Here is a 19,608-nt window from a genome sequence, read left to right as displayed (position 1 = left end):
TTGTCATTTACGCTTGCCCCATCACGGTAGTCTAGTGGCTAAGGTAATCGGCTGCTGACCTGCAGGTTGCGGGATCGAATCCCGCCGGTGGCGGCTGGATTTCTAGTTGAGGCGGAAATGTTTTGGGCCCGTGTACTCAGATTTAGCTTCAAGTCAAAGAACCACAGGTGGTCGAAATTTTCGGAGCCCTCCAATACCGCATCTCTTCTAATCATATGGTGGTTTTAGGACGTTAAACCCCACAAATTCATCAAATAATCTACGCTTCATTAGAGTAGCCTGTGGTGTAAAAACATTGCCTGCACTACCAAATTGAACCACGATGCACATTTGAAATGTACGTGTATTAAGTAAATCTTGAGCATAATTTTTATGTTCCAGTTTATTTTTTTTTTCGTCTCATAAGCAACCTAAGAACTGCTGTAAAGCGTGAAGCCCTGGTTGCCTACAATGCGCGAACGGGATCTCATAAAAGTTAATTCTCAACCTATTGTACAAATCTTCAATGATAATGTTTTTTTTTTCAAGAGGGCACTGACACGTGCCAGCAACATCATTGTCCTTTGTTCATGTTTTGCCTGTTTGCATGATTCTAGCCCAGGATAAGGTCAACGACAACGCTATTTGTTGGACTGCTGTAGGTTCACAGCGAGAAACGAAGGCATCGTTGCGAAAAAACAATTTCACCATAATATAGTCTGTTTACCTTCTGAATTTATATCAGCTTCATCTCAGCTCGCCTCACAGTCACGACTGCCCACATAGATTCCAATGTACATGCGCTTTTACACCACCTCAATATTATCATGCACTAGGGGGCAGTATGTATTGATCAGAGGCATGATGTAATTAGGGGAGGGGTCTGATTTGACCTCCCCCCGATTGTTTCACAAGATTCTTTTGATGTAAGTAAATACCACATGAGAGTCGCGTCAGTCAGTAAAATGTCTATACTGCTTTGAAATCACTGAAACCTAGTATGTGAAAGCAAGAGATCAAAAGTGCCACGTATAAACCACCGATTATGAGATGTTGGTATTAAAATGATTGAAACTACAGCGGTAAAGGCTAACTTCATGCTAGCACTCATGTTCAATTCAAAAAGGGACACTAAAACTGAGATTGTTCCATCAGACTCGGTGATCCGGCGGAGTAATGTGTTAGTGAGTGTGAGCAGAAAGTAGTGCGAAATGTTTGGTGAATTGTTGTCGGAGTAAGCCATGACAGCCAAATCTATTTTTGCGAGCTTCACAATTTTGATGACCTATGATCGAATAACTTTTTTCGCAGGAATTACAACAGTTATAGAGCAAACACGCAGAATTAGCAAAATTTGCAAGCTGTGCATGAAAACTGATGCGCAGTGTCAAAGTGAGCGCATCGTTCTTAATCTCATTTTTCATGTGGGACGTCGTACCTCAGACTGACGCAGTTCCACACTCTAGACATGTCCCAGACTGTATGAAGGCTTGCCGTGTGCATTCAAGTCGGCTTAATCATTTGTGTTCTGACTATCGACTTCGGCGAGATCGCGATTCGGTATTGCTTCTTGCATACGGTCGTACTAAATTAGCATATGTAGCGATGACGGTGAAACAGTGTGTAGACTTATTGAAAGTGAAGTTTTTCTTTCAGTTCCTGATTGAACCTCTCAAGCAACAGTTCTCCTTCATCGTTTGTAGGACCGCAAGCATGCACACTTATTCACTTCATTAGTTTACGTGACGTGCTGTCATATATGGGAATAAAGGCACTATCCAGGGCATGGAATCTGCGTTATTCCTTCCGTGCTCGGTTCTCCTATGAGCGAAAAGCTACGTAGCATGCCACTGAGTCCTTACTTGTAATTACATCCAACCCGTAGCTTAGAAAATGATGTGTCGCTCTGCGGAGCCTGAGTATGTGTGTTCTATTCGCGGCTGTAGTGGTTCCACTACAATTTGAAAAAAAGAAATGCGAGAATGCACATGTAAGATGTAGCGTCAACCTAATGTATACATCCGGTAGCGGAGATGACATGGTATGATACGTAATTGTATTGTGGCTTCAGTACATAAAACGTTAGAAATAGACTAATATTATTTTTCATTAGACTTTCTTCCTTAAACCCTGAATGTTCGAGCAGTGACAACGCAAGAACGATTTATAGACCCGGAGATTTACCTAAAACGGACGGAAAACTTGGACACCGTGTTAAGCTCAAGTCCTCAATAAAGGCAAGAGATGTATTCCTTTTTTCTACTTCACGTTCTTAAAGATGCACAAGTGCCTAATGTACGAATGAATTCGTTTTTAGTCTATCAACTCAATTGCATTGGCTTCCTCGTGGTGTGCCCAACACCACTTAGTACTAAACAAACCAAGTACCCATTATAAAACCTGCTCATTCTGAAAACAGTTTAATATGACATTTTTCATCAACTTGCAATTCTACCGAAACTTTTTGGCAAATATGAACCAGCATCGCGGGTAGACACGTACTAAGGAATATTCATAATGTATCAACCCCCGAAGAAAAAGCGACTTCCACAACGTCTGCTACCACGAATGAGGTAGGATAACCGTGCAGTTAAAAAGCTTAGCTTGCAACGCCGGAACGCCAGCTTCGGTTTCCGGGAAAAACAATATCATATTTATGCATGCCGCAACGTCCGCTCGCGTCGCGCTGTACGTTCCGGAAAACTACCGCTGCGGTAACCCGAGAGGCTCACGTGAGGGGAGCTTTGCTCTTATCGCAGAGGTGCAGTCTGCGCTGCGTGAAACTGCCACACGTGCGGATTCCTCCGACCAAGAGAGCTACCAGTCTTAAAGAGCCGTAGTGAATTGACGGCTGCCTACAGAGCACAACTGGTACAGGGTGACAGACAGCGACGCAACTGGTACGTCAGTTTCCTGCACTTTTGGTTTCAATTACAGCGTACTTGCTTCTGAATGTCTTTCGTTCCAACCATCATTCTCTCCAGCATCGGCACTATGGTGATATTTATGGCGTTATTGAGAAGGCTAGGGCTAGCATATATCTTGCGCATACAGTAATAAACCATCTGTCACAGAATATTTAACGTCGTTATTTCAGTCGTGATTCATCACATGTATATGTACCGTCGCTTAGCGAGCTAAAGAGTTTTTATTTATTCTTTCGTAATAAGAACACTGTCACTTGCAGTGACCAGGCTTATTGATTAACTTTGCTTATGAAGCCCATCTTTTGGTCGACATTCACCACATTACCTCTAATTCGTTAAAAAATTAAAAATTTTCTTTCGTATTGTTCGAAAATGCAGCTTGATTCAATAACCGGACTGACATCCCACTTATAAGAAACATTTGATGCTAGTTTCCTGCACGTAGTCTTTTATCAAGTGACATTACCTTAAATTGAAAGTTCACAACTATTCGAATTTTCCGGTTATACTAGTGATACCCAAACAAGGCATGAAAATTTGTAGTAAGGGTGATCTAGCGTAGCTTCCGCAAGCAATTTTCACGTCATTCTAGATTGCCAAAGCGAATGAGAAAAAATGTTCTGTTTTGTGACAGACTAGTCCTTATAAGTTGCTCTCATCAAATGACTTTGTAGTGAAAGAACAAACGTAGGCCTCACAGGAGTAATAATAAACTACAAATGGCTGAATCGTCTTTATAAACGTATTCTAAACAATAATAAATGCACCTATAGGCTATCAATGCGCCCGTATACTTGAAGTGGTGACACATGTTTACGAATAAAAATGCTGAGAAAGGTGTAGATAATTTTAGCGGTTGTTCTGATTAATAAGCCATAATGTACACTCATACTATCCAGTCCCGCATAAGTGACGTCACTGTGGATATTGGTATTGGCCGATGGAGAAGAAAATATTCATCTACCAAGTAAACTGAATGCACACTATGCATACGTTTAAACGTATATAAGATCAGACTTCCTTCCTTATTTTTTCATTTCATTCGTGTGTACACACTTATTACCGAAATCATTCCAGACAGAAAGGTGCACGTACGAAACACTATTTGGTACACGTTGTCAAACAATTGCACAAGTAAAGCGATACACTCCAGCCATGTCCAATGCTCGTTTAGCTCAATAAAGGTTTCTAGCGCCAAAGTTGTGTAGATTGGCTTGTCACAAAAACGACATCTTGCATGTTTTAAACAGGTAATTTCTAGAGATAGTGCTTCGAAGAAAAGTTCAGAAGAGTCAAACTCAGGCCAGTTCACGTGCCACTACCTTGATTTTCTGCTCGGTTTAAGATTAGGTTTTGTACAAAATCACACCTTGCACTGTGATGCTACTCCCGTTTGCGTTTTCACCGCATTTTCTCTTCATGTTATTTGTGAAGCATTTCTTAGCGAACTTCGGTGACTTTGAGCGTATCTATCTATCCATCTATCTAGTCGCCTACTACTTTTGGCTCTCCTTGCTGTTTCGATAATGACATCGATACCAAACTTGGTATGGCATAACAAGGCTTTATGAAGAACATATTTGACTAGTTATAACATGAAAATCGTGACATGTATGCCATGAATGTCATAATTTACATTTCACAAACCTGCAGCTCTTGCGGTGGTCTCGTTCACATGGCATGCTCAAAACTGGTATGGTATGACACGATTGCATGGCGAACACAAGCGACAGGCCCTAACATGAAAATCATGACATGCGTGTTATGTAACAACATGACTACATGTCACGCTCTTGATGTGCGCGCGGTCATTTAGATAGCGTCACATATACTAAATTCAGTATTACTGTACGTGAATAGATGATGAAGGTATGTTATTGGTGGAAACATGATAATCACGAGATGCGCGTCATGTAACAACATGGCTACATGCCACGCTGAGGATGCGCTCATGCCCGTTTCGCTGGCTTCCTATATGCCAAGTTTGGTATTACGTCATGCCAATGAATGACGAAGGTATGTGACTGTTGCAAACATGATAATCATGAGATGCGTGTCATGTAACAACATGACTACATGCTACGGCCATGATGCGCTCGCGGCTGTTTCACTAGCTTCACATGTACCAAACTCAGTATTACTTGATGCGAACGAAATACATAGGTATACGACATATCCAAACATGATAATCACGACATGCGTATCATTGACAACACGACTACATTCCACACTTATGATGTTCTCGCGGCCATTTCGCTACATACACTCACATATGCCAAATTTGGCATTACGTGACGCCAATGAATGACGAAGGTGTGTGACTGGTGCAAACAGAATAATCACGAGTTGCGTGTCATGTGAGAACATGACTACATGCCACAGTCAAGGCGCCAATATGATTAGACATGACGCAGTGCGCGTGCTCACGGGCGTTCATTTCGAACGCCAGGCGCCGGTCCTGCCATACACTCGCAGGTGCGCGCCGCGCTGTGTTGCTTTGACGCATGCGCGTTTCAGCGCGTAAGGCGTCCCTTCGTAACGAAAAGAGGGAGACGCAGTTTTGTCTGGGTAACACATTGGTGCGAAATGCAGCATGTAGACTTTCGTGCCGGTTACCGTCGGGCCGCTCCAACGGATGCTAGTCACACCTGGCGTCAGACTTTAGAGTGCTCATGTTTCGCTATCGTGGCATCACAGTGCCCAGCATGCGCGCACGTCAACGCTATATTGGCCGTTTTACTAGCTCCACATGTAACAAATTCGGTGTACGTGACGTTGATGGATGACGAAATATATGACTGGTGCAAAGATGATAATTCTGACAGCCGTGTCATGTTAGAACATAACAACACCCCGCTCATAGCGTGCTCGCGGCTGTTTCGCTAGCTACTCACATACTGAATTTGGTATCACGTGACGTGAATAGTTGACGACGGTAAACGACACACATAAACATAATAATCATGACAGGGAAATATTGTACGGCATAATTTACCTCTACCTCGTTACGTTGTGCTGATTTTAAAGTGACATATCAGCCTTTCTCATTCATGCTTCTTATATCATTGATTCCCATGGTACGTGGTATCTGCCAACTTTTTTACACCCAACTTTATTGAAATTGAAAGCGAGCTAGCTCAAAACTACACTGTCTTGGATAACGTACTCGAAAAAAGTGAGCATAGAATGTTATATGAGCAGTGAATGTGGTAATAGATCAAGTTGCTGCTATGTAGCGCTTGTACATACATGAATATGAAGGGTGCAGCAATTTTCCACAAAGAATAAGTCGCACAGCTATTGAATATTTCTTTAAGGGAAACAGATCGGTAACAAGAAGTTGTCAGGTTAGTATTGCTCTAAAGGTATGAGATTTTCTGCATCTATATGGAAGGTAAATAACCACCAAGACATGGTAAAAATGACTAGATTCGTCACGTCATAAGTTTCAAGAATTGATAGTTCGTCAACATAATATTTGTCTACAAACTTAATAACTTGAGTTTTGCTGTGTCTGACCATTAGGCGTATGAAAATCATCAGTAGGTATATGATAACGCTGCCGCCACTTGGTTTTTTTTTCTTCTGAGAGGTCGGTAAATCCTAAAATCAAAACAAGGCGCATGCTGTCAAAGTGGTGCTGTCGTGGTTGACTGCGCAATTAATTCTTCAGCAAGGAGGGGTTAGTCTCAGTGAAATGCAGCCCACATGTAAGAGCACATAAATCAACAGCAATTTTAGGTGCAAACATGCTTCATTTTGCAGAGCCATGGCAGCCAAACTTATAAGCATTGGACTTTTCATGCTCATATTCCTTGCTCTCACCTACTCAGGTAAGCTAACTGCTTGTTTCAATCTTCATCATCAGAAATCCATGAGTTTCTAATACCATTGCTTGAATTTGTCTTGCTTGATAATTTGTTTGGGATATGTACTGTTTTCGCAAAACTGCATGATAGTTTGAACAGCGCCAATCATGTATTTGAATATACCTTTTTTTTTGTCAGATTGATTTATATAACTGCTACCCATGGAGCCCGCGGGTCCTCGAAGAGGTAAAACCTCAACGTCGTCACGGGGAAGGCATAAGCCCTGCCAAATGAACTGCTGGTTTAAATAAAAGCTCATTCATCCCCGCAGATGTAATACCTACACATTAAAATTTTCCAATCCGATTAAGCTATGTGATGTAGCAGAAATGAAATCAGGTTAAATTTAGGTATTAAATTGAGATGCTAAGTAGGGTTAGATGAATAAGTTCTTGTGGTAATTTCTGCAACGTAATAGCGCTCACGAATGTGGGGGCTCATCATTATTAGAAAGGCTTCGCATGTGTCATGTGGAAACTGTGAAGTGCTGACTTTTCGCAGCAAGCCTTTAAGATCTAACAGGAATAAGTCATGTTCATCCGAAATTACTAAGGCTATCCTCTTTTGCCCCTTTGCTATATTTTTCTGATATTTCAGATAGTGTTATTTCTTATAGTTTTGTTGTCAGAAAGAGATGTTGTGCAAACTCAGTTCTATGTTGAGGAACTCGCATCTAAGCTGGGCCCTTTACATATATTTGGACACTTAATATCAGATACGGGGTAGAAGCGCAGAAAAAAAACGAAATTACCAAATTTAGAGTACAAGTGCGCCTGAAATGAAACTCGTATATCTAAAGTGTTTTTTTTAACTTTTTGACGCTACATAAAAACACTTTTATTAGTTCTTTTTCATCCCCGCACAACATAGGTGCACATAAAAAGAGCGCTGTTTCAGAGTGGAAAGACACAGATACATGTATAAACAAGTTTACAAACATGAGCGCGGACAGATCAAACGCGAAGAAAGCCAAACAAAATGAAAACGCATTCGCAAGCGGTTACTCGTGAGCTAAAGTGGACGCTTGGGCATGTTCGTCTAACTTGTAAAAAAGAAAACAGCGCTGACGACAGAGTGCCTGAAAGAAAAATGCAAACCCACAATTGCGTCCTCTATCCCGTGCTATAGAGTGTGTAATAGCCTAACTTAGGGTTCTATCTAGGGAACTCCAATTCAGTCATCTTGAAGAATGTCGTGATGGTGGTGTTTTAAGTTTATTGGAGAAGCAGTGGCAGCACTTCGGGGCCATCACACAACCTACTTGTTGAATTCGACAATGTCCCCGATAGCATCGTAAAAGCGCAATTTTCGGCCTCACACAAAACGCGGAAAGCAAATTGGTGCTTGAACTACGAGTTATAGCAAAACCAAGAGTTATAAATCTGGTTAGCCCTGGCCTATTCCCATTTAAGCTGTGCATGATTTCACTGTGAGCCCATTAATTGGCACTCCTTAGCTTAAAATTTTTGTCATGCGGTTAAATTTTTTTTCTTTCAGTTGATCCTGAGTGTCCGAAACTTAAATGCTTTGCTGGCAATAAAGTTGCCTGTTTCATCGATGAGGAGCGCTGTAATTGTGGTTGTGGTAAGTTGCAAATTTTTATTTTCAAACTAAGTGTGATTATAGGGCGAGGAAGAAATTTATGATAGTGCAGCATCTGAAGCGAATATTCACGTGTCTTTATTTGTTTCATCTCCGTGCCTGCACTAAATATTGCTATAACACGATAAAAAGATGAACCCGAACTGGAGTATAGGAAAAGGAAAATATTGAATTATTAGTGTGTTTGACAATTAAACATTCTTATAACCAAATATTACAGCGAGCATCGTTGGGTCGTTTATGATATTCTCATTTGGTACTTTTCCTTGACCGAACACCGTAAAATCTTTTTGTTTAAACTAACACTTCGAATTGCGTGGTATTGATATGTAACGCAATGATTATAGGCAAATATTCGTACGCGTTCTCTTTTAGCGTTCCGATATCTTTCTCATTAAAACAAGCAATAACACATAAATAGGTCAAAGGGAAGAATGTAATTATGGAAGCTTGTGACGAGAAATTCAAAAACAGTGCTGGAGTGCTGTAGCCTCCAACAGTCATACCATGTTTTCAAATTTCCGAATACATAAACAGGTAGTACCAGTAAGGCTGTTGTTGTTCAATGCGCATGAAAGAAGCACACATAAGCAAGGTACAGCTAAAGGTAATATACACGGATATGTGCAACAAGATACAAAACTGCAATATTCCTTTTTTGAAGCACCATTATTGCCGCCTTGCACTTTTCTAATTGTGTTTCCAGAAAAAAAATAATGTTTACATTTACAGTTGAAACTTCCTAAATAAAAACTATTTTTTCAAACTTTCCAATCCAACGAAGCAATTTCCATTCACCGGCAGCACCATAAGAGCTGGGTGTTATCATGACCACGTGTTCACAAACTAGGCCACAAAATGCTATTTCAACAAGTACCTCGGCAAAAAAGCAGTGCCTTCTTTCCGATTCTAACATTGACTTTTTTTTTCTGTCTCTTTTAAGGCGTGTTTTTACGCCATCGCTCTGAACAGTACTATTCACAACGCTACCTTAAATTTAAAGAAAACCGCACGCCACATTCTCCATGTAGCAATAGTGCCGGCCTTCAGCATGCCTTTCAGTACTTCTTAGCACTGCCGTTTGGTGGTCAATTTTATTATTTTATGTTTTATGCCACAGATTGCGCTTATCATCCTCCATGCTACTTTTTGGTCAATATGTTCGCACATTCACTGAAATCGTTCTTCGTGGCTTCGTATTTTCGCACCTTGTCGTCCTGGCCTGCACTCTCTAGGACAAATACGGTCTTGTATATCTGGGGAGATCTTGGGCTACTTTTACAGACTTTTCAGATGTGGAAGTGTCCATTGGCGGCTACAACATTAGGTGGTACCTACCAGGTGCCTGTCCGGCAGCACTTGTGATATCGAAAAGGAGTATAACTTGATTTTTCTTTTGCTCAGGCGCTCATTTTAACTAAACATTTCGAGCATTGTATTCGTTTTTCTAGAAAAGGTATCAACTGCAGTACGCCCCGCCGCGATGGTCTAGTGGCTAAGGTACTCGGCTGCTGACCCGCAGGTCGCGGGTTCAAATCCCGGCTGCGGCGGCTGCATTTCCGATGGAGGCGGAAATGTCGAGGCCCGTGTGCTCAGATTTGGGTGCACGTTAAAGAACCCCAGGTGGTCAAAATTTCCGGAGCCCTCCACTACGGCGTCTCTCATAATCATGTGGTGGTTTTGGGACGTTAAACCCCACAAATCAAATCAACTGCAGTACGAAAATCATTCAAACGATTTGATTTTCGTGGCATTGTTGCTGATGAAAAGTTCTCTCCACCCACATTTTGCTGAATGACTGCTTGTCCGCGTTTTAGAAAATATCGAAGATCATCACCGCTCTTGCCAAAACGAAAGAGTATTTGAAAGTATCATCATTATTTGGGATAAGCCGAGTGGCAGAACGCGTATACTTGAGCACGCGATATTCTTATTGTTCACATTGTTCGAGATGTTCTTTTCCGTGCGGGAAGGAAGTGTTGAAGACATAGCATAGCTTCGAGCAGATCCGTCTTTCTTTAGGAAACGAATGGTGTTCCCAATGAGAATGCTGCGTCGAAAGTGTGAGTGAATGAAAACCATTGAATGTTAGACTTGGTTTCGTGGAAAGCTGTACTTTTATTTCACTGGCTCCCTTTGAGCAAGATTTAGAATATACATGAGTTGGCGCAATGGCAAAGCTTTTGTAGTATGTAATGGCAGAGAGTTCGATACACAGTAAACAATTGAGGATACTCGAATACGATTTTTGGGTGTGCCTCTAACAGTGATCATAGTCTTGTGTTTGTACTGTGCATTTGTGTGTGTGTGTGTGAGTGTGTGTGTGTGTTTGCGTGTGTGCATGCATGTGTGCGTGTCTGTAGGTCCAGATGACTGGGATGCAGTTTATAGGTCGTGTGTACATTGTATTTCATGGGTCTTCGTGCCTTCAAAGGGCCCCACAAGTTTTACAAGTACCACTGACTTCTTTGAAGTGGTCTTGCAACAAAGGAACAAGTGGTTATGATTTTTTTATTCTCTTTAGTAACTGACGATGACCCTTGCGAGTCATTGCGTAACCACCCCTGCCCCGAGGCTCATTCTCTCACCTGTACCAGCGAGGCTATTACCTGCACGTGTCGATGTGGTGAGTATTGCAACTTGCACACAACAAAATCAACCAAGGCATATAAGCAGGCATAGCATTTTGAGATTGATCATCTTCTGTCCCTCTCACAAGTATGTGTCATTTATTTAGGTCATGCTGAACCATTGCGTTACGTTACAACACCACATAATATTGTATGCATAAAACTTTTATTGGAGAATTCTTTTCAAAGCAACTAAAATTATGTGTCATTTGCTGTTAATGCATGAGAACAGAATAGAGTTGAGCTGCACAGTTCTTAACAATTAAGCAGCGTCTTAAACAAGCAAACTAATTACTCGCTGAGTTTTATCTGAAACGTTTTGATATTTTTTAATGAAATGTCTAATCTTGTTATGGAAAAACTGTGCCTAATATTTGAAAATCTCAACGTGATGATCCATGTACCAACAGAAAGTTCTCTTACTTGACGAAAAACCAGTGCGTAGAATTTTCCCAATTTACAAACTTTTTTCCAAGCACTTCTGGTTGTGTTGCCTGTATTCTACGAAACATATGGCTGTTTATTTGGCTTCATAACGCTATTTGCCATAAAGAGCACAACGTGAACTTTCCCTGTGGGTTGCTGCAACCAGTATGGTCTCGCTTGTGACTAAATATTGCGTTCCATGAAGTTCCATGAGACATATTGGATCACGTTGCAGTCAGAAAACTCCATGTCATTAGAAACACAATTTATACATGACTAGGCCCAGGTGTCAGTATAAGAGAAGTATACTCGATATTTCAACTTTGTGCCTGAGGAAAAACAGTGATGCATATTTTTTTGTTTATATGGAATATTGTTCTTACGTTCACCTCGATATTTTTCAAAATCAAAAATTCAAAATTAGTTGACACGAACAAAGTCTGGAAATAAAAATAGTATTATAGTGCTAAGCATATGCAGAAGATGATCAACAATTTTAAATAAAAATAGAATCAACAACACAAATTGACATTGCGATTTCTTACCAAGATATGCAAATAAAATATATTCTGGAGTATAAGCAATCTAATGAACAATCTAGAGGAACGTTTCTCGTTGTTTGTTGAAGCATATCACTGCATGCACTCACGTAGATAATGGGGTCGCTTATAGATGTTCGGACCCGTCTCCTACCCTGGAGTTTTATTGATTTTCGATGTATAGTTATGTAGGCACATGTACAAACATACGCATGACCACACAAAGTATGCTTAACATCCCCCCACCCCAATTATCTATCTGCATAATCAAAACAGGAGAATGAAAGGTTACTGCCGTTAAGTTTTTTGTGGTGCTTAAGTCTGCATGATAGCTTCATCACATACATTGACTACTCGTCGTGAGATAATACGTATTCATGATCGACGTAGATATCTCTCAGAAACAGAAACATCTCCAGTATCATGACCAGTGCACATAGCTTGTTTTGATTTGATCTTTACCTTCCTATGTGTGCCTAGAAATTTTCTTTGCTTTTCAGTTCTGAAATAGCGGAGGACTATCTGCCAATGAATCGAACGGGCACGAAGCACACTGCTTCCACTGTGTGGAATCTTTACTCTGAATTGCTTGATTGTTATATAGAGCCCAACAAATGAATAAACTGATTGTTTTCACTTTGTTGCTGGATACTTTTGCTATACTTTGAACACATCAAGACAGTTTTAAACGACAGTTTTGAGTTTTATTAGTTTGGGTCGTGTTGTTAGATTTTACCAATTGTGCAATTACCGTGATAAGCGGCACCACCACATTAAAAGAAAAGAAGGCTACAGTGTTTCCCTAGATGGAGGTCAAATGGTTGCTGGGGTTTCAGGCTCACGAGCTAGTGTAGCTGGTCCTTTTGTAATAAGTAATGACTAGTCAGCAATTCAACATGTTGAATAATTACCAGAAATTGAACTGCGTGACGGATAGTGCTTATTATTTTATAGCTGAGTGACTAGCGAAAAATCCTGGATACAACAAGTTTTTCACATAAAAACGCAGTAACTTTGGGAAGTGTAACATCGAAGTTGTTGTTTGTGGTGAATAGGAGAAAATAAGATGATATTTGCAGACATCTGTTTACAGCCCCCCTTAAATTGCATAAAAACACAAGTACTGTATTTACTCGCACTATCCTCGCACTCGAATGATTCTCGCACCCCCGACATCGCCCCCCCTCCCCAAAAAATACGATTTCTTTTTTCCTCGAGTAATTATCGCACCCCCCAAACTGCCTAAATTAAGTCGTGTGCTCGTGCCAGCCACTGATGATGATAGCATGCGCCATCTGGCGCCATCCCTTAACCAACGTCTCCTCTAGGAAGATGCCTGCCGCATGAACAGAAAAACAGCTGCCACACCCTTTCCCCCTTTCATTTTAAAATGTTCTCGGTCGCTAGCGTCACTTGTGGCGGACGGTGCAACAACGCAACACTTTGCATAGCCTCCGAAACAGTGATGCTCAGTTGCAGGTCTCGAACAACTCTCGACTGACGCGCCCCTATGGGCCGTAGATGAAAAACGTAGATGAAAAAGCTGGTAGCGCCCGTCGTCGTGATGATGGATGGATGGATGGATGGATGGATGGATGGATGGATGGATGGATGGATGGATGGATGGATGAATATGGCTGTACCCTTTAGATCGGGCGGTGGCTAGCGCCACCAAGCTGTAATACTTAATGAACCCAACACTATATTTATTTTTTTCCTTAAAAAGTGAGTTTGAGGATTCGTACTTTGCAGTCAAGAGTTTAATTTTCACTCGTGCTTTGACTTTAGCCACCAATCAGATAACCTCCTCCTAGTTCAGTCTACTTGCTTCAAGTCTATTTTGCCATTCTGGTCCCTAAACCCCCGTGCTTTGAAAAACTCTGCGCCATCATCCTGAACTATAGGGTGAAGCCCTTCACAGAACATTATCAAGTGCTCGGCAGTTTCTTCTTCCTCTCCACACGCACTGCATACTGTATCTACCCCTTCGTATTTGGCCCGATATGTCTTGGTTCGCAGTACTCCCGTCCTTGCCTCAAACAGTAGAGAGCTACCCTGATTATTATCATAGATCGTTTCCTTGGCAATTGCCTGCTTAAAAGTTCGATAGATCTCTAGTGCGGACTTCTTAATCATGCCCATTTTCCACATGTCAGTCTCCGTTTTTGTTCGCTTTCTTCTTAACCGATAGTTCTTTTTGGTTTGGCCACCTGCTGTTTTCTAAGTAATTACCAGTCAACTTCCTGGTTCGCTTCCTCCATTTTGCATCGACATTCTTCATGCACAAGTAGCTGAACACCTTCCTAGCCCAACGCTCCTCCTTCATTTCTCTCAATCGCTTCTCAAATCTTATCTTGCTGCTAGCTTCCCTACCCTCAAATGATGTCCATCCCATATCACCTCGTACTCCCTGATTTGGTGTTTTCCTGTGAGCTCCTAAAGCAAGCCTACCTATTCCACGTTGCTTAATTTCTAATCTTGCTTGAACTTCTGATCTCATGCACAAGACCGCATTGCCGAACGTCAGCCCAGGAACCATGACCCCTTTCCATATTCCTCTCACAACATCATACCTATTGCAATTCCACAGTGCCCTATTTTTCATCACTGCTGCATTCCTGTTACCTTTAGTCATCACGTATATTTCGTGTTCCCTCAGGTACTCGGTCCCATTGCTTATCCATACGCCCAGATATTTGTATTTATTTGTTATCTCTAGCGTGACCTCCTGTATCCTAAGCTCACTTTCTTCGTTGTGATTGAAAATCATGACTGCTGATTTTTCCTTACTGAATCTAAAATCTAACCTATTTCCCTCATTAGTGCAGATGTCCATCAATCTCTGCAGAGCTTCCTTGTTGTTGGCCATTAGCACTATATCATCTGCGTACATTAATGCTGGTAGTGCCTGATCAATAAGTTTTCCTTGTTTGACTAAAGAGAGGTTGAAGCCCAGCCCACTTCTCTCTAATTTTGCCTCTAATCCTTGTAGGTACATCATGAATAATAAGGGTGACAGGGGGCACCCCTGCCTAAGCCCCCGTTTTACCTCTGCAGGCTTGGATACCTGTTTTTCCCACTTTATAACTACCTTGTTACCTTTATAGATACCCTTTAAAAGATTAGTGACTACATGTTCCACGCCTAGTGTGTTCAGTATTTCCCACAATTCCTCTTGAACCACGCTATCGTACGCTCCCTTGATATCCAAAAATGCTAGCCACAGGGGCCTGTGTTCCTTTTCTGCTATTTCGATGCACTGCGTCAGTGAGAACAGATTGTCTTCCAACCTCCTGTGATTCCCAAACCCATTTTGCAGTTCCCCCAGCACCCCCTAATCTTCTATCCATGCCTGCAGTCTTTCCTTTGTAATCTGCATCGCCAGCCTGTAGACCACTGATGTCACTGTTATAGGACGGTAGTTGTTTATGTCAGCTTTGTCCCCCTTTCCTTTAGAGATCATACTCATCCTGCTAAGTTTCCATCCATCGGGAACTTCACCATCGATTATTATTTTGCTCACTGCCTCTCTCAAAGCCTGCTTAGACTTCGGACCTAATGTCTTTATCAGCCTAATTGGAATGCCATCTGGGCCTGTTGATGTACTACTAGGAACCTTTTTCTCAGCCCTTTCCCACTCTCGTTGTGAAAATGAAGCCATTGCACCACTTGATTCGTCCTTGTCTATTGTGGTGCATCAAGTACATCTTTGTTGAAATTTTTCTGTCACCCTTGTTCTTATATGTTCAATAGCTTCGTCCCTTTCTAGCCTGGCACCTTGGGCTGTAGTTATAAAACTCTGCTCTAGGCTCGTCTCATTTCTTAAGGAGTTTAGATGGTTCCAAAATTTCGCAGCTGCCTTTCTATCTTTTTTATGTACTTCTGCCAGCCACTGACCTGCCTTTCTTCTAGTTTTTACATTGATCAGAAGGGATGCAGCCCTTCTACAGCTTAGAAAGGTTTCCCATTTTCTTTCAACATCATCTGTCTGTTCACCCCGCTGCTTAGCATGTCTGTGTTCCCTAGAGGCTTCCTGACGTTTTGCTATGGCTCTCTTAACTTCCTCATCCCACCAACTATTGGGTTTGTGTCTTCTTTTCCGGGGTGACTTGTTACGCGTCTTAGCAAGCTCTAGCTCAAAGAGTCTAATTAGATTCGTGTATGTCCACACTGTCTCATTATCCTCCGTGATTACTTTCTCAATTTGTTTAGTGGCTATTTCAATTTGCCTTTCTGAATAAAAATTTTCCTGTAGTTGCTCATCTTGTCACCTTCCCACTTTCACTGCTCTTCCAAAACTTAGCTTGATACGTTTGTGATCACTACCCAGACTTCTGGAGCCACCTTCATCTATGTGCATTCCCCTGAGGTTATCAAACATCCTATGTGACATCAGTGCATAATCTATCGTCGACTGCAGCCTTCCTACCTGCCATGTTATTTGCCCTTCACACTTCTCGGTACTGTTGCAAATGATCAAATCAAGCCTTTCACACATATCCATGATCATTTTGCCTGTCGGGTCGGTATACCCATCTATATCTTCTATGTGCGCATTCATGTCTCCTAGTATAATTATCTCGCACTCTCTTCCTAACTCCTGAATGTCCTTTGATATACACTCTACCACAGCCTGGTTTTCCTCTCTGGCCTTTGCTCCCGTCCACAAGTACACGAAACCAAGGAGTGTCATTTGACCTGCCACTTTCTCTTTTAGACATAAATGTTCCTTGCACTCCTGCTTGACCCTTTGCCAGTCTGTACTTTTCTGAATGAATGCCCCAAAACCACCCCCCTTTCTGCTGCCTTCTGTTCTGTTACAATATTCCCACGCGTAGTCCGGATTGTTCAGAGGTTGTTCCATGTCCCTGAGATGTGTTTCTACAAAACCGTATACCATCGGCTTCTCTTCCCTTAGCTGTTCTTCTATCTCTTCCCACTTCAGCCTGTTCCTACCACCCTGCATGTTAATATACCCTATGTCTGAATGGGCTCGGCGCTCGTGGTTACGTCTATTTATGCCCTGGACTCTACCTATCTTAGACATTGGTGCCACTTTGGAATCGTATCTGTCCATAACACCTGTCGAAGAGTCTCCCTGGTTGTTTTCCTCGTTACTAGCTATCCTGCACCCCAAAGGGCTCGCTTGCCCCCCAAAAAAGCTACTGCGCGTCCTGCAAGTCGCCAGCCCACCTCATGACCTAGCCACCCATCGAAGTGAAATCTGTCTCGTTGAAAACCACCCCACCTATGCACCTCTCTGTTTATTTCCACCTCCTCAAAGCCTTTCTCTCGACTCATCCGCCATATCTCTTGGTTTGCGTTGACAACCGCTCTTTGCAGGTTGCTATCACGCACCGGTACCTCCGGTATCATGCATATCACTACCTGTACCTTAGGCGAAGTGGCGCGCATGTCATCGACGCCTTTCGCTAGTGTGGCTGCTAGACCTGCTGTATCTTCATTTAAGACATCATTTAAACCACCTAAAATTATCACGAGGTTTCCTCTATCAGCTGTAGTTTTGAGTTTTGCGCTTGCTTGCCTCATGACTGCTTCCATCTTGCGTCCTGGGAACGCCCCTACTGCAACCCTCTTGTCAGCTCTTACCCTCTCTTTGATGGCTTCTGTGCATCGATTTAAATTCGAGTCCCCGGCGATTATCACATGCTGTGACTTTTCAGCTGGAGTGTTCTGCACCTGGCGGCTACTTGCCGGCTGACGCCGGCTGCTTTGTCCCCTCCCAGCCCCACCACTACCTCACTAAAGCTGGGCCTTGCGACATTTGAACCGGCTAAAGCTGTTTTCTTCAAGCTTGCTTGCTCTTCCTTCTCCACCGTTCTGGTTGCCGGTTCTCTACTGTTCTTTCCGTAGGCCGCTTCTTTGTTCAGCTTCGCTAGTGCTTCCTCGGTGGACTTCAGTCTTTCTCCCATTGCCCTCGTTTTCTCTTGCTCTGTCGCCAACGCAGTCTCGAGCTCATCAATTCTCTCCAGCAGTTCACTTTGGGCAACCATCATTTTCTCCATTTTTTCCTCGACCTCACATTGCATACACTTCACGTCAGCCTCTTCTCCATCCGCTTCTGCGCTTGGGTTCACTTTCAAACCCACTCCACATCCTGAACACTTTACAGTCTTTTTAACCATGTATTTCTAACACGAATTGTCCCTATACTCGATAATTACTATACTTGAGCCGTGCACTACGAAAAAAAAGAAAGTCTAAGCTCTACTACAAAAATTTGCGTGTTCAATGTACGCGCACCTCCCCCGCGGGGTGGCAAAAGAAAAAAAAACAACAAAAAATTTCAAACACACACACCCGCACTGACTAATAATTACCTGGTGACTGGCGCCCGAAAAAGCCGTACCATAAAATAAGTGCTCCGAAGATTTCAACCACTGCCTTATAATTATAAAGACAAGCTCAAAACATGCAAAAACACTTATCTGCGCAGTCGATCCGGAGCGCTCGAAAAACACGTCCATCCACCGTGACAGCCCGAACAGAACTCTGTACAGCCCGAACAGAACTCTGAACAGAATATTGTCGGTCGTGAGCGCCACCGCGCGGAGCTTGTTTAAAACTGAACGCAGGCCAACTCCGCTGGGAGCACGAGCCATTCCTCAGGCATCTATCTGGAGGAGGTCTTGCCTTAACCATCAATCGTACTACTGTACGGAGTTTCAATCCAATCCAAGCCAAGCCGAAGTAGCCAGTGCGCGTTGCGGCGTGTTTTGTATGTTGTGTCAAAAATCTTCTCACGTATTGAGGTGATACTGAAGCTACACGGCTTCTTTCAAATTGCAAGCGATAGATCATGCACTAAACAACGGCAACAGGGCCACCGGTAGGCCCTTTGGAGTCTACGAATTTCGTGTTCGCTACTGGTGACGGCAGCTGAAAGCCACCAAGACGCGTTGGGCCTGCCGTGTGCCTAAAACTGGGATTGATGGTAAACTTTATTTCTTCAGAAGGAAACTACGAATGATTCTGTTAAATAGCCATCAGCCCAATACTGACGTCCTACGCTTACCTCTTGAGGGCTCCTGTTGAGCGACGAACGCTATCGCTACGTCCGCAACGTCCAAAGGCTTTGCGTATGGTATTCTACCTCTCGACTATTTGATTCCACTTTTTATGTCTCAAATAAATCTTGTCTTGTGTTGAACCTCTGCTTTTATTGTTGAGGTAAGTTTTAACTAGTACTTCTTAAAGCTTGCTGCTTGTTGCTGGTGTGAGAATCCCGATTCGCGGCCACTTCGTTTTGTTTTTCGCTCTGTACGTTTTTGTGGAAAGTTTTCCCCGCCTAATTCTTGCACCCCGCCCCCCCCCCAACTTTGCATGGTTTTTCCGGCAAAAATGTGCGAGGATTATGAAAGTGAATACGGCACTACTATATACGCTTGCGGATGTGGAAATATCATTTCAATATAATGTAGTGTCATGACCATTTACAGTGACTGAAATAAAATTATTTGGTCCATAGGAGAAGGTAAGCATCTAGCACTTGAAGCATGCTCGTGTTAGTCTTTGCCCTAAAAATGGCAGCAGGCGTAAGTACTCTTTTGCTGTTTAGAAAAATAAGAGGTAGGTTCATGTACTTGCATTTATATGCACGTTAACAATCCCCATG

At 42.4% G+C, this 19,608-nt stretch overlaps 1 protein-coding gene across 1 annotated transcript; it reads left to right on the top strand.

Moving 5' to 3' along the window:
• The first annotated feature begins 2,740 nt into the window (after positions 1-2,740).
• On the top strand, positions 2,741-12,612 carry LOC142790184 (uncharacterized). Its single transcript, XM_075885185.1, has 5 exons — positions 2,741-2,879; positions 6,672-6,739; positions 8,273-8,359; positions 10,902-11,003; positions 12,473-12,612. Exons 2-5 carry the CDS (start codon positions 6,676-6,678, stop codon positions 12,481-12,483), a joined length of 264 nt encoding a protein of 87 aa, XP_075741300.1. The 5' UTR covers positions 2,741-2,879; positions 6,672-6,675; the 3' UTR covers positions 12,484-12,612.
• The last annotated feature ends 6,996 nt before the right edge of the window (positions 12,613-19,608 follow it).

Source organism: Rhipicephalus microplus, unplaced genomic scaffold, assembly GCF_043290135.1.
Source record: "Rhipicephalus microplus isolate Deutch F79 unplaced genomic scaffold, USDA_Rmic scaffold_75, whole genome shotgun sequence".
Classification (NCBI taxonomy): domain Eukaryota; kingdom Metazoa; phylum Arthropoda; class Arachnida; order Ixodida; family Ixodidae; genus Rhipicephalus; species Rhipicephalus microplus.
Note: the sequence above shows the minus strand (reverse complement) of the source record. Positions and strands in the feature narration are given on the sequence as shown.